The 22,080-nt window shown below is 46.5% G+C and overlaps 1 protein-coding gene across 2 annotated transcripts in view; it reads right to left on the bottom strand.

Annotated features, from left to right (window-relative positions):
- TYMP (thymidine phosphorylase) overlaps nucleotides 1-19,051 on the bottom strand; it is a 62,983-nt gene extending 43,932 nt beyond the window's left edge. Inside the window, exons 1-2 of one of the 2 annotated variants that reach the window (XM_083183211.1) lie at nucleotides 18,691-19,051; nucleotides 4,763-4,793 (exon numbers count right to left, since the gene is read on the bottom strand). In XM_083183211.1, coding sequence (XP_083039337.1) covers nucleotides 4,763-4,793 — 31 coding nt within the window. In that variant the 5' untranslated portion in view covers nucleotides 18,691-19,051. The remainder of the gene's footprint in view (nucleotides 1-4,762; nucleotides 4,794-18,690) is intronic. The other variant, XM_083183212.1, reaches the window with a different exon arrangement.
- Nucleotides 19,052-22,080: the final 3,029 nt, after the last annotated feature.

Genomic DNA, 22,080 nt, shown 5'->3' with positions numbered 1-22,080 from the left:
TTAGGAAAGACAATTTACAAAAAAGAGAGGATGCATCTAATTTAGCTTATTGCTTACTTGTGTCATCTTATAGCTTACTTTTGTCATCTGTAAATCAAGAAAATCATACTGATTACAAGAACTGTTGTGAAAATTCCATTTATTTTATGTTTTATGTTTTGTATTTTAATAAACGTTTGGTACTTGTTTCCTAGCACGGCCACAATCGCGGGCATCGGGTGTCGGAGGGGCGGCGGTACGCGTCCTCCGACCTTTTCATACCCCCACGATCCACGTCGGCTTGGAGTTGAGAATAGAATAGTGTGGCGAGCGCAGCGAGCCACCGAGCCCGAAGCGTGGCGAGCGCAGCGAGCCCCGCGAGGGGATGCGGATACCTTCACAGGTAAACGCGTCCCTTCGCGGGCTTCACAGGTATCCGCGTCCCCTCGCCACGCTTCGGGCTCGGTGGCTCGCTGCGCTCGCCACACTATTCTATTCTCAACTCCACGCCGACGTGGATAGTGGGGGTATCAAAAAGTCGGAGGACGCGTACCGCCGCCCCTCGCGGGCTCGCTGCGCTTGCCGCGCTTTGGGTTCGCGTTGATCGTGGGGTGGCGTACTTTTGGGGGGACATTTCACTGTTCAGCTGTGTTTTTTGGGTTTTTTGGCCCATTTACCATTGTTCCCTATGATGATTTGGGTAAATTGAGCCATTTAACATTGATTCCTATGGGAAATCGGGGGCATCGCGGGTAAATTGAGGCATTTAACATTGTTCCCTATGGGGAAATCGCGGGCATTTCCTCACGATTTTTCCTCACGATGCCCACGATCATGATCGTTGTGGCCGTGCTAGGAAACAAGTCCCAAACGTTTTATACATAAGTAATCTATACAAGTGTATATGAATTGTGGGAAGACAATATATATCAAAAAGTCAACTAATATTGGGCGCTATATAACACTATTGTGGGGTATATTGAGATTGTAAGGTCCCACTAGTAGGGGACTGAGTGTTATCATCGACCTCTATTTGCAATTAGCCCAATTTGGGGGATTTTGTTGTATATACATATATATACATATATATATATATATATATATATATATACAGCAACAGTAGTGTCTTCAGCGCCCTATATATGTAATGTCTTATTAAAACCAATTAAATATATATAAAAAAATACGCTTGTGGCTTCTTTTCTGAAGTATATTTTTATTTTTATTTTCAGATAGCATCAATCAATACCGACGCGTTTCGTCTCCCTCAGAGACTTCATCAGGGGTTTTGTTTATAATCTCAAATATTAATATTTGTGCTAGTCCGGAATTAGATTTTTTTGCACTCACAATTGGTGCAGCCGGCAGAAGAACCTTTAGGCCGGTAGGCTCTAGCTTCATATACTTTAATATGGTGTGTACTTAGCCTGGGCGGATGATTTATGATAGGCTATAATGGTGAGAAAGGATTCGCCCCCTCTAATTTTGGGGGAGTCTCTAGCTCCACTGTGATATTAATGTTTTTCTGGCTCAGATACTGTTATTGAACAGTTACCACAAGTAACAATTCAGTGTGTGTGTGTGTGTGCTCCTTGGAGTCCTGCCAAATAAACCGAAACGTAGAAATTTGCACCTAAGAAGTGTCATTTCTTCATTGAAAAAATGCTGCTCATCCATCTACTGTATACTTTTCTGCACAGAGAAGGTCCCGGGTAAAGTTACACACATCAAGGCAGGAGTGCCAGGCCTTCCAGGACGATATATATATATATATATATATATATATATTGGGTTAATGGTTCATTATGTATGTGGCGCTACAGGGGGCTTTATGTATGTGGCATTATGGGGGGCATTATGTATGTGGCGTTACGGGGGGGAATATGTATGTGGCGCTACAGGGGGCATTATATATGTGGTGCTACAGGTATTATGTATGTGGTGCTATGGGGGGCATTATGTATGTGGCGCTACTGGGGCATTATGCATGTGGTGTTACAGGGGCATTGTGTATGTGGCACTATGGGGGTCAATTATGTATGTAGTGCTACAGAGGCATTATGTATGCAGAGCCGGCCTTAGGCATAGGCAAACTAGGCAATTGCCTAGGGCATTTGGAATGCCTATGGGCATCAGCAGCTTCTGCTGATTAAAATAATATGCATCATGCCTATGTTCTGTGTGTGAGTGAGGCCCTATCTGCATATGAAATAGTATTCATGGAAATCACTGTAACATAGCATTCCGTATGCAGGTACAACCACATTCGCACACAGAATATATTTATGCCACATCTCATTTTAATCATCGGAAGCTCCTTGTGTGTGCTAGTCATAACAATGCAAATAAGACGAATTTTCAGCAAAAAAGGCACCCAACGTTAGCAGAACTGGCCAGGAGCTGCATGGCCTATTGAGGCAAGATGTATGAGGAAACATCTGTATCCAAGCAGAGGCAGAGGTCACAGGGCGGGATGCTATATAGCAGAAATGCGGTAAAAACCCCGTTTTCGGGGTTTCTACCGCATTTCTATATGCTATATGGCGCCTCCGCAGTGTCAGCGCTGCGGAGGGAATCGCCAGCTAAAGCTGGCGAATCCCTGCAGAAGCCTATGGGCTTCTTACCGCAGCGCTGTTTGAGGGATCCGTCACGGATCCCTCCCAGCGTGCCCTGCGGCCGGCGCCGGGGTCTGCGCATGCGCAGATGGACTCCCGGGTCACAGACCCGGAAGTCCAGTGCCGGCACCGCATCGCAAGGGACAGCTCTTACCGCAAGAGCTGTCCCTTGCATGAATAACGGCATATGTTATAGCATATGCCGTTATTAAAAATGCGATGTCCGGCGAAGGGGGGCCGCGGATGTTATAACATCCCGCCCACAGTGTTAGCGGCTGTGCTAGTGCTGTTTGCGGGTGGGTTGGTTGTGCAATAGTGTTCGGCATATGTGTAAGGGGCATTATGTGTGTCATGTATAAATGCATCAATAATGTGCGACATATGTGTAACAGGCATTATGTGTGTCATGTGTATAAGGGCATTAATAATGTGCAACATATGTGTAATGGGCATTATGTGTGTCATGTGTATAAGGGCATTAAAAAAGTGTGCAACATATGTGTAAGGGGCATTATGTGTGTCTTTATGTGTATGAAGGGCATTAATAAAGGTTGGCATAATGTGTAAGGGGCATTATGGTTATAAGGACATTAATAATGTGTGTTATGTGTAAGGGGCATTACTGTGTAGTATTATCAGGGGTGCCTAGAGAAAGGGGTAGGGGGTACAAATTACCCAGGCCAAAGTCTGATGGAAGGGCCCAGTGGGGGCCCCGGGCCCCCTCCCCTTAAGTGACAGCAGCAGCTGCAGCTCTTCTCCTCTGCCCAGCACACACTGCTTTGTGTTGGGTTGCAGTGTGGCCATGGAGGTGCTTAAAATACAATATTTTCTCAGGATTTTTTTCTAGGGGTATAATGTGAATAATGTGAGGAGTAATGTACATAAGGTAAAGTGGTACTACTGTGTGATGTAACGTGAATAAGGGACACCATCACATGATATAATGTGAATAAAGTGGCACTACTGTGTGGCATAATTTGAATTGGGGGTACTATTGTGTGGCCATGCCCTTTCCCAGCAAGAACACACCCCTGTTTAGGCTGCGCACCGAATGTGTGCACTGTTTCTATTTCAAATATTGCTGGTAGGAGCACCGAAATGATGACTGCTGCTATGATGAGGGCTGATGGTGCTGGGAAAGGGGAGAAGGGTCAGAGGTGGAACTAGTGGCGATGCTAGGGGGCACCAGCCAAAATCTTGCCTAGGGCGTCATTTAGGCTAGGGCCGGCTCTGTGTGGCGTTATGGGGGCATGTATGTGCGCTAAAGGGGGCATTATGTATGTGGCACTATGGGGACGCATTTTGTGCCTAAATGACACTACTGAGGGCATTCTGTGTGTAAATGGTATTAAAATGGCATGGATGGGGCAGGTGTGATGGTGACAGAGAGGGGCAGGTGTGATGGGACAGAGTGGGGCAGCTGTGACGGGTAAAGAGAGGGGCAGGTGTGATGGGACAGAGAGAGGCAGGTGCTATGGGGACAGAGTAAAAAAAAAAGAATGAAAAAAATCAAAATATATTCATATGGGCAATAATAAACAAAAAAAAACATATTTGCAAAACAAATGATAATAAATGACATTGATTCATTTAAAAAAATAAATACATAAAATAATATTTTATGTTATGTAGACTGGTCCCGACAGAAGAAATGGTCTAGTTCACATTGGCTAAAGCCTGATTGACAGCTGTGGAATCCATTTAGACAATTTGACACTGAATAGGCTAAATCAGAAAAAAAAGACTTAATTATTAATTTAGACAGGCAAGGCAAACAAACGGAGTTGACGTGCGGAATGCTTTAGACTGCCTAGAAAAAAATGACCTTGAATACTCTAATTCAACTAGACTTTGTTTTCAGGCAGAAAATATGCTGTTTTAAACAGAACGGACCTAACAACCAACACTGAATACATACCACAGACTCAGTTACACACAGATATCCAAGCGTCGCACCCATCTTAAGCATAGCTGATACCTGAGAGTACATCTTTTGACATGTTCTTAACAAAAGTAATAATAAAATCCCACCGAAAATGTGTTATATCATTAGTCCATTATGGTTTTGACACTGACAGAAAACATAAATATAAACTCCACTTTTTTTATAAATGAGCTACATTACCATGTAAATGATGCATCTAAATGTCCCAAACCCCAAAGCGTACCTTCACATCCAGCACCCGTCATGGACTCCATCTGAAACACATGAGAAACAGAGTCAAAGTTTCTCTACTGCAGGGGTGTCCAAACTTTTTGCGACGAGGGCCAGATTTGGTGAAGTGTAAATGTGTGGGGGCCGACCATTCAGCCTGATATTCTTTGAATCATTAATCACATCAGAATTGTCCCCCAGCCTGCCCCTCCTTCACTGTATGTCCCCCATTCACTGTATCTTCCTCACTCTGCAGCAATTCACTCTGTCATTGTATGTCCCCAAGCCCTCCTTTACTGTATGACTGTATTACTATATGACTGCCAATCACTGTATGACCCCCATTCACTATGTACCACACCCTGTCTCCATTCACTGTATGTCCCCCAGCCTGCCCCTGCTCCCCCTTCTCTGAATGGCCATTACTGCCTCCATTCACTGTTTGTCCCCCACTCTGCCCCCATTGACTGTATGTCCTCCTGCCTGCCCCCTCCCTTCTCTGTATGTTTCTCAGACCCTTGTGTGAGCCAGAGAACGGAGAGGTAAAGCAGGCACTGCTAGGACAGGGGATGCTTGGGCTCGCGCTGCTGCCCTCCTCCGCTCTGCATGTTACGGGAGCAAGCTTCCTCCTCACTGCAGCAGACAGCAGGGTAAAAGCGCGCTCGTCGGGGCCCCACCTTTAGTTTCCTGTGCTGTGCTTCCCACATCTGATGCTCTGCCCGCTTCCAACTGGAGGCTGTGGGCGCTTGAAATGACAGGACGGGCCGCAATTGGCCCCCGGGCCTGACTTTGGGCATGCCTGCTCTACTGGATATAATTGTCCTGTTCTGCTTCAGTTCCTATAATCTCACTGAGCAAGTCATTAGTATGTACACAGTACAATAGATGAAAGTGCCATGCATTTATTAACAAGGCCTATGTTACACTTTCTGAGTTACTGTGTATGTTTCAAACTAAAAACTTATATATAAATATAAATAAGATAAAGGTAACCTAAGAAAGTGCAAAATGATTATTGGTGCTCTATGCAGGTATGTATTTGTGCCAGAACAAACCCAACAAATATAGAAAGACTAAATACAGCAAAATGAACAAGTAAATTTGAAGTAATAAAATGAAAAAGATATGGAATTATAAATAGCAGGTACTTAAGGCACATACTGCTGACAAAGTTTTCAGCGCAGGATTTATACTATATCAGTAATTCTTACGATAGGAGCAGAAGATACTGCACAGCGCCAATGTTCTAGCAAACAGAACACTGTTACCTCCCATATGGTCCTGATTCTGAGTTAGATAAATCAGTGATGTTGGATGCAACAGGGCCATGTTTGATGCATTGGGCAATGTTGAATGCAGTGGGGGTGATGCTGAATGCAGTGGGGCAAGAGTTTTTGTCTTTTCATACATCTGCATTCAACTGCACAGGCATCCAGCTATTATACAAAACCTCAGCACAAATTTAGAAGAAATGTAAGGTGTTCTTGGATGGTGACTGGGATGTAAAAGTCTGTGAATAAAAGTATGCACATAGAGGTTGATTGTTTTGGGAGTGCTGCAGGTGTGTTCCTGACAACTATTGTATACAGAGACAAACAGCTGCTCACATAAAAGGCCATACTTAGCATCTATAAACACTGCAAATGGGCATCTCAGTCCTTGCACATTTGGACGCACGCATGCAGGGCTGCCATTAGAAAGTTTGGGTACTGGGACATATGACATAGGTAAGGCTCCTTACCACTATCCCCGAACTACCCCCTCCACTCAACCCCCCCCCTCCCCTCCACTCAAAACCCCCCAAAACAACAACCTTAAGCCCCATACACATTAGAGGACCTGCAGTATACAATATCAGCCACGGGTGGATGAATTGCATACACACTGAACGATATTGGTAAATCATATAATTCAGTGACATCATTCAGACTCGCTGAACATTAAGGTCACTGGCTATATAGCTAAAATCAACCTTCATGTTCAGCCAATGTATGGGGGTGGTGTCGTCGTTAATGATGAGCAGGAACTCGCATCACTAACGGTATTGAGGGCACAGGGAAGGGCTAGGGGGCACAGAGCAGGGAAGGCAGGGCTAGGGGGCACAGGATAGGGAAGGTTGGACCAGGGGGGGGGGCACAGGGCATGGAAGGCGGGGCACAGGGCAGGGAAGGTGGGGCTAGGGGGGGCACATGACAGGGAAGGCAGGGCTGGGGGGGGGGCACATGGCAGGGAAGGCTGTAAGAGGGCATTGCACAGAAGTGCTTGTTTTTTTACCAGGTACTTCAGCCCATAGTTAAGGAAAAAGAAAAGGTGGAGCAGCGCTGTTTTGATTCTATCAAAAAATATGTGTATGCCAGATTGGTTGATCTATCACAATAATTGGTACTTATATGTTAGTTGGGCGCCCACTAAGCAATTTGCTTAGTTTTACGCGTCCCCACACAGGGCTCGCTACGCTCGTCATGCTTCGGGCTCGGTGGCTCGCAGCGCCTGCCACACTATATAACATCAACTCCATGCCGACTTGGATAGTGGGGGTATGAGTGTACTAACTATAGTGGGCGCCCAACTAACATATAAGTACCCAATAATTTATTAATACATACTAAAAAATGGTATACCAGCAATACTAAAAACTGTGGTCATGCAAATTCATATATTGAATATAAGCTGAACATTTTTATGCTAAACAATCAGAGTAATGGTAGTCAGAGTCCTCACCAACCATGCAGTTTAAGTGTCCTGGAGTGTCCCAACTTAGATATCCACTTGGAATAGCATCAATCTCCAGAATAGTTATCCAGGGGGAGGAATGATGGAAAGCAGTTTTTGTAAGGAGTGGCCCAAGGTGGCACAAATAACCAACTCCTACCGCAGATTCATTGAAGCGGAACCATATCCTCAACCTCCTGGTGTGCTGTTGGAATTGAAAATTGTATCCAATTTGGAAATTGTGTAAAAGTCCAAAGATGTTTGGTTGGAACTGCAATCCAAGGGCACTTGGTTGGGAGGTCCACAGAGTTCTCCTTATGCGTTTCGCTACGCTTGGTAGCTTTATCAAAGGATTTCAACCCATAGTTGCCTCCCCTCCTGCATTTTGCAGGAGACTCCCTGAAATAACAGCAATCTCCCTCTCTCCCTCATTAGTCTAGCAATCTCCCTACTTCACCTAGCCCACATTGCACTGTTACATTTTGGGGGGAAAAAGGAATGAGAGATAGATACATTTAAATTGAATCATCAGCACCATTCCCTAGCACATTAGCAAATACAGTAGCTCTTACTAACTGCTTTGGGGCTCATCTACATTTGGATCTAAGTCATTTTACAAGATTCCTCTCAGATGTAGCAGTACACACCCACGCTTCTAGGTGCCACATTCACAATCTCTTTTCACAATCTCTCCATACATGGAACTAGACACGCCCTTTGGGTGGAGCATGACACACCCTCTCAATGAGGCTTTTTGCAAAATTCTATTACCAACTATAATCTCCCTGAAACTAGTTTTCAAAAATAGGCAAGTATGCTTCAGCCTACTTAGCTAATCCCCCCCCTTCCTAAAAAGTTACCTACCAGTGGCTCCTCCCGCAGCACAGATGACCTGCAGCCTACAGGCAAACACACACAGCTCTTCCCAGTGGTGCTTTGCAGGACACACACAGCAAGCATTGCCGTTATGGAGAGAGGAGGGGGAGAGACAACTGAGATTGGCTGGGAGTGCTCTCCCTCCTCCCTCTGCAATCTGCTGCTGTCATCCCGTTTCTGACGTTGTCACTCTGCTGGGGCAGGGAATAATGTGCTCCAGCCTTCAGTGTCCAGCCCACACAGCAGCAGCAGGGAGCTGAATCTCACCCTCACTGTGCCTTCCCCACCCTTGGAACACAACTGTAGGTAACCCCGCCCCCTCCTATCAAAACAGCTGAGAGTGTTGTTGGTGCTGCTCTGATTTTGGGTTGGGAATAACTCTGCTGTTGTGACAGGAGGAAACCAGTGCTGCTCCCTCCATGAGCCTCCCTCAGGAAGGAGCTGCTGCCTGCTACACCAGCGCACCCGGCCAATCGCTGGCAAGCAGTTCCCCTAGCATATGGAGAGAAATTGGGGCGGGGAGCCATCCAACAGTCTCCTGCGACCATCTAAACTGAGTGTGAGACAATGAGCCCCGGTTTTTGCAGGTATAAACATCTGCAATCTGTGGGGCCCTCTCTGAGCCCGGGTCCCGGGACTACAGTACCCGCGGCACCCTCTGATGGCGGCCCTGCACACATGTATACAATGGAAGAGCTTTGTAACTACATTAAAGTCACAACTGCATCCAATTCAGAATCAGACCCCATATTCCATCACTGCACTTGCAGTATGCACATCCTGTTCTACCATTACCCTCTTATACACTCTAACACCAAAAAAAAAAAAAAATTGTAATCAAAGATGTGAGCCTCTAATTATCCTCCCACTCGCACCATATCTTCAATTGCCTGAAGTGTAAGACACCATTGTCCTTTCAGGATATATACAAATGACATACCAGCAGTCAGAATACCAATGCCAGCATCCAGAAGGAGGGAATTCCGACAGAGGTCAGGTAAGTTTTCTTTCCCAAATCCCATCTCCCTAATTTCCCCTTCGCAGCCTGACCCTAACCTTCCCTATAAGTGCCTAAACTTAACTCCTGTACCCCACCACCTAAACCTTACCTCCCCCGCCTTGCAGACTAACTCAACCCCCCAGGATCATACTGCAGCATGCGTCATTGATCTGTCCCCTTGTGCTGACTGTATTAGTCAGCGGATGACAGGGGGCAGGGATTTTGATTGCAGAGGAGGAGCTGAGAAGAGCTTTTGAAGCCCCCGAAAACCTGGGAGGAGGCCATGCAAAAGAGCTTAAATACCACCATCCCCAGGTGTAGAACACAGATGAAGATGCCTGCAGGAAGCGCAGGGGACACGGCAGCCATGCAACCACGCTCAAAGGCTGCCGCCCCCAAGTGAAGGAGCAAATAAATAAAATATTTTGAAAACTGGTGTTTTTTTATTTGAATATGTCTTTTACAGGGGGGCTATAGGTACCAGTTGGCCTTTAATGCCCCACATGCTGGTATCTGTGGTTCTCCCAAGTATCAGCATATGGGGCAGGCTTGCTGGGACCTGTAGTCCCACTATAAAGGACAATATTAAATTTTAATCCGGCTATCAACTCCACACCCACTGCCCAGGTTTGTGTTGGTAGCCCCTTTATTCGGGTGGTTTCCAACTCCCCAAGATTTCCTAGCCTGGGCTGACTAGTTATTGTGGGTAATGCTCTGGCCATGGGACCCCATAAAGTGTGTCTCCTGGCTATGGCATTACACCCCCTGCTAGTGGAGCCTGGTGCAGGTCCCTAAAATATGGGGGACCCCCACTCACTTGGTCCCCCATATTTTGGGAACCAGTGCCTGCTCAAGAGCCCGGGGCTAGTCCTTAAAATATGGGAGACCCCACTCACTTTGCCCCCCCCCCCCCCTGTATTTTGAGAACCAGGGCCAGCTCCAAGAGCCCTGTGCTAAGAACGTTTATCCTGCCAAACAGTTCCTGTATGACTGCATCCTGCTAAAACGCAATGTGTGGCCCAAGCCTTACTCACCACCTAAACCTAAGTCCCCCCCATTAGTGCCTAAACCTATCTGCCCTGCTCCATGCTAGCTCTCCCTGCATACTTACCGGTCGTCATCTCGGCAGTTGGGATTCCCCTGCTGCATCCTAATCGATGTCGGGATGCCAGCATTGATGTATTAAACACGGGCATCCTGATCGCTGGGATGCTAACCGCATCCCATGGTTTCCAAGGCAGTCTTATAGCCATCATAATGTATCATACACCTTCCCTGGTCTATAGATCCTCACACCTTATGGTGCCCATTAACATATTCCTTCGGAGTGTCATGATGTCACATGTCATCTGTGATGTGTGCCACATTAGGGGCGGGATGCTATATAGCAGAAATGCGGTAAAAACCCCGTTTTCGGGGTTTCTACCGCATTTCTATATGCTATATGGCGCCTCCGCAGTGTCAGCGCTGCGGAGGGAATCGCCAGCTAAAGCTGGCGAATCCCTGCAGAAGCCTATGGGCTTCTTACCGCAGCGCTGTTTGAGGGATCCGTCACGGATCCCTCCCAGCGTGCCCTGCGGCCGGCGCCGGGGTCTGCGCATGCGCAGATGGACTCCCGGGTCACAGACCCGGAAGTCCAGCGCCGGCACCGCATCGCAAGGGACAGCTCTTACCGCAAGAGCTGTCCCTTGCATGAATAACGGCATATGTTATAGCATATGCCGTTATTAAAAATGCGATGTCCGGCGAAGGGGGGCCGCGGATGTTATAACATCCCGCCCCTGGTGCTGGAAGAGGGCTGGCCGCAGGCATCGGTGTAGCGCAGCGCTTTGCAGGAGGGTTGGCGTATGGCAGCAGAATTTTTAAAAAACTATTTAAAACAGTGATAAATATAATGTGCAGCCAGGGGTTTCAGAACATTTTTAGATGGGGGGGGGGGAGATATAATCTTAGAGACCCTAAATTACCTTATGCCCCACTGGATCGTGAGCTCCTATTGGCTCGCGGTCCAGGGGGAGTCGTGAAAATAGCTGCAGGGCTTTTTAGTATACAGCCGGGCAGTGCAGTGCTCTCTCTGCCCAGCGGTCACAGCTTTAAATGTCTTGATTGTTGGGAAGGCGGCGGTCTAATAGGTGGTCTGGTGCACCCCCGGACCCCCCTTAAATTCAACTAAGCCTCTCACATTTGGGGGGGGGGGGGGGCAAGCTGCCCCCCCCCCCCCTCCCCCCATTCAGACGCCCCTGTGTGCAGCACATAATATTTATCGACATGACATTCGACCGGCAGGCCTGTTCATTGCATCGGATGACCCATTCGACATGCATACAGTCGATGTATCGCACAGATGCGGTCTAAATCAAAGGATTGTATGTAATATCACCCTAGTGTATGGGCGCCGTTACTCTGATCCACATACCTTACTCTGCCACTATCCTGTTTATACCTTACTTAACCACAGTCACCATAGTCCTATAATCATAACACCATGCTCTACTGGCATATTCATATACTCACCTTCTGCCATACTCTACACTCACAGCTTACCTTATTATTTTTATCTATTTTTACTTCATTCATTTATTAAGATCAGAATGTTCTCATCGTAGAGACTGTATTCTAATAAAAACTCACATATCTGATATTAAACAAGAAGAAAGTTTATGTAAATTGGTTGCTTATTTCTGTATAGTATGTATGTATTCTATTCCTTCTTAAATGCTGGCTTTGTGCATGTGTGGACGCAGCACTGTAACAACCTGCACTGTAGCCAGGTTTACAGTACATAGAGTTTCTTGTACCAAGGACAGAATTTCACAATTGCCAATAAAAACACACAGGAGCGAGAAGCCTTCATGACTATTTCAGGGGTTTTATAACTACTGTAGTTTGTACTGCAGTTTACACCCTACACACAGTATTTACTGGATTCATAAATGGACACAAAAGTCAAAGTGCCTGATCATAAATGTAAATAATTGTAAGATTGTTATATCCAGGTATTATATTGCTGTGCTCTATTCTGGATACTCTCCTGTGTCTGTACCACCTTGCTCCCTTACTGCGCCATATATCATCTACTGCTCCCTGAAACATATGAAATCTAATTCCATGATGTTTATAATATCTACTCATGGGCGGGATGTTCTAACATCCTCCACCCTGAGACCCGGCATGCGCAGAGTGACAGCCCGAACGTGTGCGCATGCTGGGAGGCATCTGTGACAGATCCCTCACTCAGCGCTGCAGAGAGAAGCCCATAGAATTGTATAGGATATCGCCAGCAAAAGCTCCACAGACCTTCCCCCAATGGAGTGGCATTAGAGCATATGAAAATGTGGTAAAAACACGATAACGGAATTTTTACCGCATTTTTGTTTTAGAGCATCCTGCCCAATGCCTTTTATGCCATTGTGTTTACCTGTCTCTTGTATTTTTACTTGTAATCCCCGGCAACAACCTAGCCTCACTCAAATGGCTGCGGTGGATGGTTTCTCTATGGGCATGTTGTTCTCGAAAGTCCAAAACTGGAAGATCGAATGGCTACAAACAGGGGTGTAACTAATGCCCCTTTCAGACCGCACTAAAAAAACGGTCTGAAAGGTGCAAAGTGATTTTACCGTTTCCAAATAAACGGGTTTTTGGAAGCTGTAAAAAAGCAGGGTCCTACCCGTTTCAGACCCGTTTTTTTTGGTGTCAAAACGGATCTGAAACAGGATTCCTACCCCCCCCCCCACCACCTCCCCCCTGGGCAGCGCAGGGAGGGGAATAATCGCGCTGGGGGCAGGGGGTCCCTACAGTGTATGTTATATCAGTGGTGGGGTCCCTGCAGCTACTAGTTCCCATACGCTGCAGGGATCCCGCCACTGATATAACATACACTGTAGGGACCCCCTGCGCTGCCCAGGTAGGATCCATGCTGTGGGGCTGGAGGACCCCCGGGCAGCCTCTCTCCCCCTCGCCCCCCCCTCCTCCCCTCTTTCCCCCCCCCCCCCCTCCTCCCCCATACCGTGCGCACGAGGACCCCTGGGCAGCCTCTCTCGCCTGTATCGCCGGACAGAGACCGGAGTGCTGCAGATAGCCGGCTCCTGCGGTGAGTGTTTCGGGGGGCTCTCATTCAGTCCTGCTTCCCGTGCACTGTGGCCGGTTTGGGCTCTGGGGGGGGGGGGAGAGGCTGCCCGCGGGTCCTCCCGCAAAACTGATTAATTTATTGGGGGGGGGGGGGGGGGCTGCCCAGGTGTCATCTGTATAAATTGATTCTCCCAATCAGCCAGAATTTACCGTTATCACTACTATCGCTTTCACACCGCAAACCTTCTTTAGACCAGGTATTTAGATGCGGTGTGAAGGGGGTAAACTGCCTCTGACCCGTTTAAAAAAACAAAACGTTTTAAATACCTGGTCTAAAGCAGGTTTTGCGGTGTGAAAGCAGCATAAAACTTTGTGGGCACCATAGCAAAAATTTGAAAGGCCCCCCCTACTCACAGCATTATCAATACAATGAGAGAGAGGGGGGAGCTTTGGGAAAGAAGTGGAGAGCAGAGAGATAGAGGAGAGAGAGACTTGGGGCAGTGAGAGAGATCAATGGGGTCATTCTAATCTGCTCAGCCCCCGGACCCGGTAAAATCCCTCAGACTCAGGGAGGAGCTGCAAGTGTAATGTAAACACACTTGTGGCTCCTCATGTTGGTATGGTATCAGGCTACTCCTACTTGAAACGAAGAGGATGTGATCTATGTTGGAGGAGCTGGTGAGCATAATTTATTTTCACAGGTACCCCAATGGATTTCTACAGGAGACGTAGATGGAACCTACGTGGCAAGATAGGTAAGTATGTGTGAATGTTGTGTGTACTTTTATTTAAATCAGTTTGTCTGTGTTTTATTGGGACATTGGTTTTGTTGTAGAACCAGTGGGCCCATTAATGCCCAGCATGCTTGGACTTGTGGTTCACCAAGTCCCTCCATGCAAGGGAGGCTGGGAAATGTAGTTCCACAACAAAACCCAATGTTTATTTTTCAAATTTTTAGTCTCCCCTGTGACATGACACCACTGGCTTTATAAGCTGGTTTACGAAATAGGGGGGAACCCCTACTCATTTTGTATTTTGGAAACCAGGACCAGGCCATGAGGCTGGTTCTGGTTATAGAAATACAGGGAGATCCCAGCTCCCCCCCCCCCCCCCCCCCTAATTGTGCTAATTGAGTGAACCGTTTGCAAGCATGGATATCATTGAGACCTAGGCTGTTGGTGTGCCCTGGGGGCTGAGTTTGGGAATGACTGATACAGAGTATATCATATTGCACACATGTCAGTTTTCCCTTTTATGACCTGGTCATTGTATGACTTATCTCCCACAGTGTTACCTCTAATACCACTTTTACACCAGAATGCCGGGTAGGACCCGGGAAATTAAACACGGGAAATTGCCAGGGCATGCCCTGCCTCAGACCCCATTTACACTGTACTTCAATCCCGGTTATTCCCGGGTAATGCCCTTTTACACTGAAAACGGATCAGCCCTGCCTTTCCTTGCTACTGTCATTAAAAAATGGCTTTTTGGCCTGTTGATGATGAGGTCACTAGAAATGGAACATGAAACTCTTGATTTTGCTTTATTAAGCTGAAAATATGCATAAAATCGTCATACATTGGAATCTTTATAGATGTAATGCATTCTCATAAAGAAAGATAAAGATGCGTATGAATAACTTGGAAATAGACCAAAAGTAACACTTTGTGCCCAAAAACACACTGGGGAGAGTGCTTCCAGCACAGACTGTTGTGTAGGGTACATGCTGCAAACAGCGTGGTAATGCTGCTGCTTCTGCTGCTGCTGCGATGCTCTATGTGGGGGGGGTTAAGCTTATTCATGAATGCATTTATTTTTATAAAAACATGTCGCCCAGTGTGTATGGACTTTAAGTTTTAAACCTGCTACACATTTGGTGGCCAAAATTCCTCATCTGTGACATTCTGTCCTGAACATTTTCATTTGATCCTATATTACTGGCACATTCTGTAGATACAAACTGTCCATCAAATATCTCACATACAAACTGAAGCATCACATACTGGCAACTGTTGCTGGCCCCCAAAGCGGAAGTGGGCGGGGCATGGCGCCCTCCAGCCCCCTGCCATGCCCAGGCTTGCCCTGGCAACTGTTGCTGGGCCCCAAAGCGGAAGTGGGCGGGGCCTGGCACCTTCCAGCCCCCTGCCATGCCCAGACTTGCCCTGGCAACTGTTGCTGGGCCCCAAAGCGGAAGTGGGCGAGGCCTGGCGCCCTCCAGCCCCCTGCCATGCCCAGACTTGCCCTGGCAACTATTGCTGGGCCCCAAAGCGGAAGTGGGCGGGGCCTGGCGCCCTCCAGCCCCCTGCCATGCCCAGGCTTGCCCTGGCAACTGTGGTCAGGTGTGTAAACAGCTAGGCCAGGTCCCGGTAAATTAAGGAGCGGGTGTGGCTACCAGGCAGGGGCATAGCCTCCAAAGGGGGCATGGCCACGTTCCCATGAAAAAAAATCAAAAAATAGGGAGAGCGATGACACGCTGCTGCTGCTGCAGTTGTCTCTCTGCCCAGCTCAGCACACAGCACTGAGCAGTGTGTGCTGTGCTGGGGAGAGAGGCTGTGCTGCAGCCTGTCATCTCTCTCCCCACTGTCCGACTCCCTGCAAAGAGGGAGGAAGGAGCGGCCCCAGGTCCTTCCAGCAAAACCGGGCCCGGGTAAAAAGTACTCGCTCCCCCCCCCCCCTCTCAACGGCCCCAACTATATAGTCAACAGTGACTAGATCTACCAATAATGGTCGACACCTAAGAATGGTCATGAAAGAGGGACCACAAAAGCAAAAGGTCAAAATTAACACGACCGACACAGGAAAAGGTTGACTGAGGTTTCTCATGATTTTTTTTAACCGACTTGTTCTTACGTCACAATCCAAGTGGGCATAGTTAGTTAGATTCAGATGGGAGTTCTATCTTCTACAAGGTGCTAAATGAATAATACATAGAATCTGATTGATTGCTAAGGGCATGTCAACCTTTTGCTTGTGTCGACCTTCCATTAATGCTGACCTAGTGTATGATGACCATTCTTAGATGTCGACCATTAGTGGTCAACCTAGTCACTGTCTACCATCTATAACATAACCACATACTACACCATCACTCCACAAGCAGATCTGTATCGATGGATCATCGATGTCTAGATCAACAATCCCGTGGTCAACCACTAACGCATACCTCCCAACTGTCACGATTCCGTCGGGACAGTCCCGATTTTCGGGTCCTGTCCCGACGTCCCACCCGCGGCAGGCATTGTCCCGCTGCGGGGGGTGGCAGTTGGGAGACCCCCCAATCTAGTAGAATAGACGCTGTGCGCATGCTCACAGCGTCTATTCTCGTATGAAAATGAGGTCGCGGCTAATTAGCATAAGCCGCGCCCTCATTTGCATACGCCGCGCGAGTGTCCCTATTTCATCCGGACACAAGTTGGGAGGTATGCTAACGGTCGAATGCGTCTAGTTAGACACCTAAACATAGATGACAGCATCTATATCCACAGGGATAGGCATATGAATATCCTTACAAAGAAATAAGGATTAAAAAGGGTTGAGATTACCTGAAGGGTAAAAAAAAGGGGCAGACTAGATGGGCCAAATGGTTCTTATCTGCCGTCAAATTCTATGTTTCTATGTTTCTATCAACGCAAGCAAAAGGTTGACAGGAATGTGGTTGACAGTGACAAGGTCGACACAAGTTTTTCATGATTTTTTGCTTTAACTGACTTGTTCATACTTTACTTTCCCAGAGGACATAGATGGAAAACAAAATAGTGTGCCGAGCACAGCAAGGCACCGAGCCCGAAGCATAGCAAGTGCAGCAAGCCATGCGAGGGGATGCGGTCCACTTATACAGTGTCCATATCAAACTATGTCAACACAAAAAAACCATGAAAATCTTGTGTCGACCTTGCCACTGTCGACCAAGCTCCCGTCAACCTTTTGCTTGATTTGATCTTTTGTTACTGTTGATCTGGACGCTGTTGACTATGTTTAAATGTCTAATGGAGCCCACACACGCACCGATCCCGGCGTGCGTTGTGGGCTTAACTAGCACACATAGCATCGCATCGTATGCCTTGTGCATGCGATGTGCATGCGATGCGATGCTGTGCTAGAAAAAGCTAGTACAAAAAGTATGTGCAGCACATACTTTTTGTACTGTACGATGAGGTGCCGCGGGAGCGTGCACCCCATCGTACAGCATCGCACCGCCAGCATCGGTGCGTGTGTGGCCTCCTTTACTAGACATGTTCGGCCATGATTGTCCATCTAGACATGGTCGATCCACCGTATCATAACCAAGCAGATCAGTGCTTGACTGTATATTATACATATCCAGGACATTCCACTTTTTTTGTTAGGAAAAAGAAAAACAAAGAAGAACAAAATAGTTTATACATGTAATGCTGCCCATGCATATGTGCGATCGGATTCAATGCAACATCGCAGTGCGATGTCCATCGAACCTGATTGCATCTTGTGGTGCTAAAGTGTCCCCTTTGCAGCACCCAATGTTGCATGCCATCTTGAGAAGGAGGGCGGGCAGAGGGAGGCGTTATGTAGCGCAAGAAGCGCTAGCGCTGCGGCGCGGGTCAGTCAGTGGTAGCGGCAGAATTGTTTAAACACTGGGCAGCCCTCTGATAGATAGCTCAGCCAATCAGAGGGCTGCCCAGGGTTTAAACACTTCTGCCGCCACCGCTGACAGACCCCCGCCACCCGCTAGCAATTCTTGCGCTACATAACGCCGCCCTCTGCCGGCCGTCTCCCACGTCACCAGCGGTCCCTCCCGCCACCTCTCCCCATTCCCACGCCGATGAAAAAGCGTTCCCTCCGCCCCCCACCTGCGGATCCCATTTGAGCATCGCATGTGGTTAAAAACCACATGCGATCGCTCCTGCGATTCGATAGATATTATGTGCAGCACATAAGATCTTGAGACCCGACATTCGACCGGCGTGCCCGCGCATCGCGTCGAATGTCCCCTTAAAAATGCATACAATCATTAAATTCCCTCCACAAGATGCGGTCGAAATCGAAGGATTGTATGCGATATCTCACATATGTATGGGCCGCATAAGTTAAAGAAAACTTTGTACTGTACTTGAATGATTTCTAGGGAACCTCCTGTCCTACAATATAGTAACCCCAGCAGTGCAAGAGTAAAGAACAACATGCCTGGGTACTTTATTCACATGAAGGCATTAGCACAGGTGTAACATAAGGTATGGAGGAAGAACTCATTTACTATAAGCAATACATTCTGTGTATAAGTTTCTCTTTGCAGAGATAAATAATCTTACCTGTGAAGCAGAAGCGGGCTTATTATCTGCAAGTGCAGGTTACAGAGGTGACCTCTCTCTCTCTCTCTGCCTGTCTCCTGCTGTTTGGGAGCCTCCGCTGGGCACTTCGAACACTCTTTGCTTCCTCCCTGCTGTCTCTGTCACTGTTCCTGGGTTCCACTTTGCTCTGTACGTTTTTCAATCACCAATCTCGATGTTGCAAACCTATAGCTTTCCCAAGTGGCTTCCAAATAACTTTTTCCTCTGCACATCACCCTCCAGCATCAGTGTCCAATCAGGAACTGGGGATAAGGGGCGGCTGTCAGTTCATGCAGTACAGACTGAAAAACAGTGATTCATAGTGTGTACAGGATTACTGGATACTGGTGACTGAGGGTGATGCTTCCTCCATTATACAAGATCTATCATTTCACAATGTATAATATGATAATGGAGGATATATTTGACTCTCCCAGTCCCACCCTGTGCAGGACAGATCTGTGAGTGTGTACAACACAGGAAGGCAGAGGATCAATGCTGGGATGGGCTAAAGTTTGAGCCTAGTTCTCTAATAGAAGTAGGCTACAGTATTCCCCCATCACTGTAATATATATATATATATATATATTTTTTTTTTTTCAAATAATGTTTTTATTAAAACACCATTCAATACATCAAATTGTATAAACATATTTCAAATTGCAGATATCAAATGTTCATACAGTACAAAAATATTATTCGTAAGAATAGACAGTATGAAAATTCAATAAAAAAAGTATTACAGTATATAACGGATACCACTTGTTTTTTTTTTTTTTTATATTCAAACAGTGTCCAGATTCCCATTTATCTCAGAGAACACATAAAGGTTTGACGGTTCTCTCGGCCATACCTCTCTTGTCCCAAAGATCGTCCCAGGGTACAGAAGCCAACAAAGGGGTCCCCCTCTCCCTGCATCGCTGTTACGAGACAATATCAATGGGTGGATCCTCAGCAATTAATCTCATGATATACCATTGAGTGCCCTTAAAGGAGTTGTGCAGCTTTACTCTTATCTCGAGAGATAATGTTGTAATATAGCCCTCCCATGTATTGAAGAATTTTTCTACTCGCTGATTTTTCTCCAAAAGGTACTCAATCCAGTCCATATTGGTACAGTTTTTCCAGAAAAAGCTTCAGGGTAGGGGGTGTGGTGTCGATCCATGTCTGCAGTACCGCTTTCCGTGCTACAGCACTAATACTTAATAGGAGTCTCCTGCATCCCCTAGCCACCCTTTGGCCCTCTGGCAATATTCCAAAAATGGCCCATTGGTCCGTGAAAGGAATATAATTTACCAAGTGGTCAAGAGAAAACTTCCTGACCTTGAGCCAGAAAGTTTTTAGTAGAGGGCTGCTCCAAAAATAGTGATAGAGACCCACTTCCTTGTCATGGCAACGTGGGCAGGACGCTGACCCCGACATCCCTGCTAAGAATTGACGGTGTGGGGAAAAATAGGCTTTATGAAAGATGTTCAGAAACATCTCTTGGTATTGCATAGCTGGTATCAATTTTCTAGATGTTTGTAAGGTCTTAACCAGCTGACTACATGTTAATGTGGGCATCACTAAGGTCCATGCTTTCATACCAGAGCGTATGTGATCATAATCTAAAATTTGGCGTAAATAGTTCTAATGGATAGATATGGCTTTGCGCTCTGCAATACCCGCAGAGAGCATGGTATCGAGTGTGTTACTCCAGTCGGCTTCTGAGAAAACTTGAATGACCGTAGCCACATAGTGTTTGGCCTGCATATAGGCAAAAGGAAATTTTTTAAAGGTTGGGAACATGTCTGTTGCCTGCGTATATGATATTAGTTTCTTTGAGTCTATGTTAATCAGGGCATGGATCGTTGTTAGGCCTTCTTTTTTGAGGTCGAGGAAAGGTTGAGAGGCAATGCCACCCTGAAATTCTGGGTTGTTTAAAAAGGGAAGAAACAGTGATTTGTGTGCGTTAAGGTTATTTTTATGCCTGAGTATGTGCCAGACTCTCCTCGTCGACTATAGTAAGGGGTTATTCCTGATCCTTTCTGGCACTTCTCCATCATGCATATGCAGGAAACCCACCAGTCCGCAATTTAAAAAAAAATGAATTCTCGATTTTTGTATTGGCGTAGGCCTCATTGTTATGAATCCAATCTCTAAGAAATTGTAAAATAGCTGCATGATTGTAATTCAGGATATGAGGAAAGTTTATGCCCCCATTGAACGTCGGTTGTTGGAGTTTGACCAGTCCAATGCGTGGACGTTTTGAGCGCCATATAAATTTTCTAAACAACATATTTAATAATCTTAAATCTTTTGGGGCTAATAAAAGAGGTAGTGCCTGTAGTATGTATAATAGTCTGGGGAAGGTTACCATCTTAATGAGGTTGGCTCTGCCAACATAAGATAGTCTCAGCTGTTTCCAGCCATCTAGTTCCTTAGTGGTCATATTCACTGCTTCTGTTATATTGTGGAGGAACGCTTTGGAAGGCGAATTCCTAAATAGTCAATCATCCTCGGTTCCCACTTTACCGGGATGTGTCTTCCCCAATGTGGAGTAGTCACATGAGGGTGCAAATATGATCCTGAGGATTTGGATAAATTAATTGTGTATCCCGATACCTCTCCAAAATCATTGAGTTTGCCCAGTTTTTGGTCCAGCGCCTGCTCTGGATTTCCTATATACAAAAGTAAATCGTCAGCAAACGCAGACAATTTTAATTCCGACCCACCAACCATTATGCCTTTGAAGGACTGCCATAACTGTAAGATCCGAAATAAGGGATCATTACATAAATTAAATAACAAGTGGGAAAGAGGGCATCCCTGATGGGGGCCTCTAAACATCTGAATTTGTTCCCCTTTCTGCCCGTTTATTAGCAACTTTGTTAGAGGTGTGGTGTAAAAAATATTTAATTAGTTCAATAAAGGAGTCATTGAAATTTCTCTTTTCTAGCACTGCAAATAGGTAGGGCCAGGCCACTGAATCGAAAGCTTTATTCGTGTCCAGGCTCAATAACACACCTCTAGGGTGTGGTTTTTGGGTTTCTGCTATCACCGCAGCTATAGCCATCCGTATGGCTTTTACTAAGAGACGACCACTAACAAATCCTGTTTGATGGGGTGTGAGCAGGACTGGAGACAGTAATTGCAATCTATTGGCTATTATTTTGGTGAGAATTTTAAAATCTACATTTAGCAGGGATATTGGCCTATATGACTCCGCCAGCTGGGGGTCCTTTCCCGGCTTAGGGATTAAGGATGTATATGCCTCCGTGAATGACGGGAATAGGGGCCTCGCCTTCAATATAGTGTTATACATGTCCAACAATGTCAGTGTGATCTCTGTCTCTAGCATCTTATAATATACTCCCGAGAACCCGTCTGGGC

The sequence above is a fragment of the Crinia signifera genome, chromosome 4 (assembly GCF_055691185.1).
Source record: "Crinia signifera chromosome 4, ASM5569118v1, whole genome shotgun sequence".
Lineage (NCBI taxonomy): Eukaryota > Metazoa > Chordata > Amphibia > Anura > Myobatrachidae > Crinia > Crinia signifera.
The sequence above is the reverse complement of the archived record's forward strand: the minus strand, read 5'-3'. Positions and strand labels throughout refer to the sequence as shown.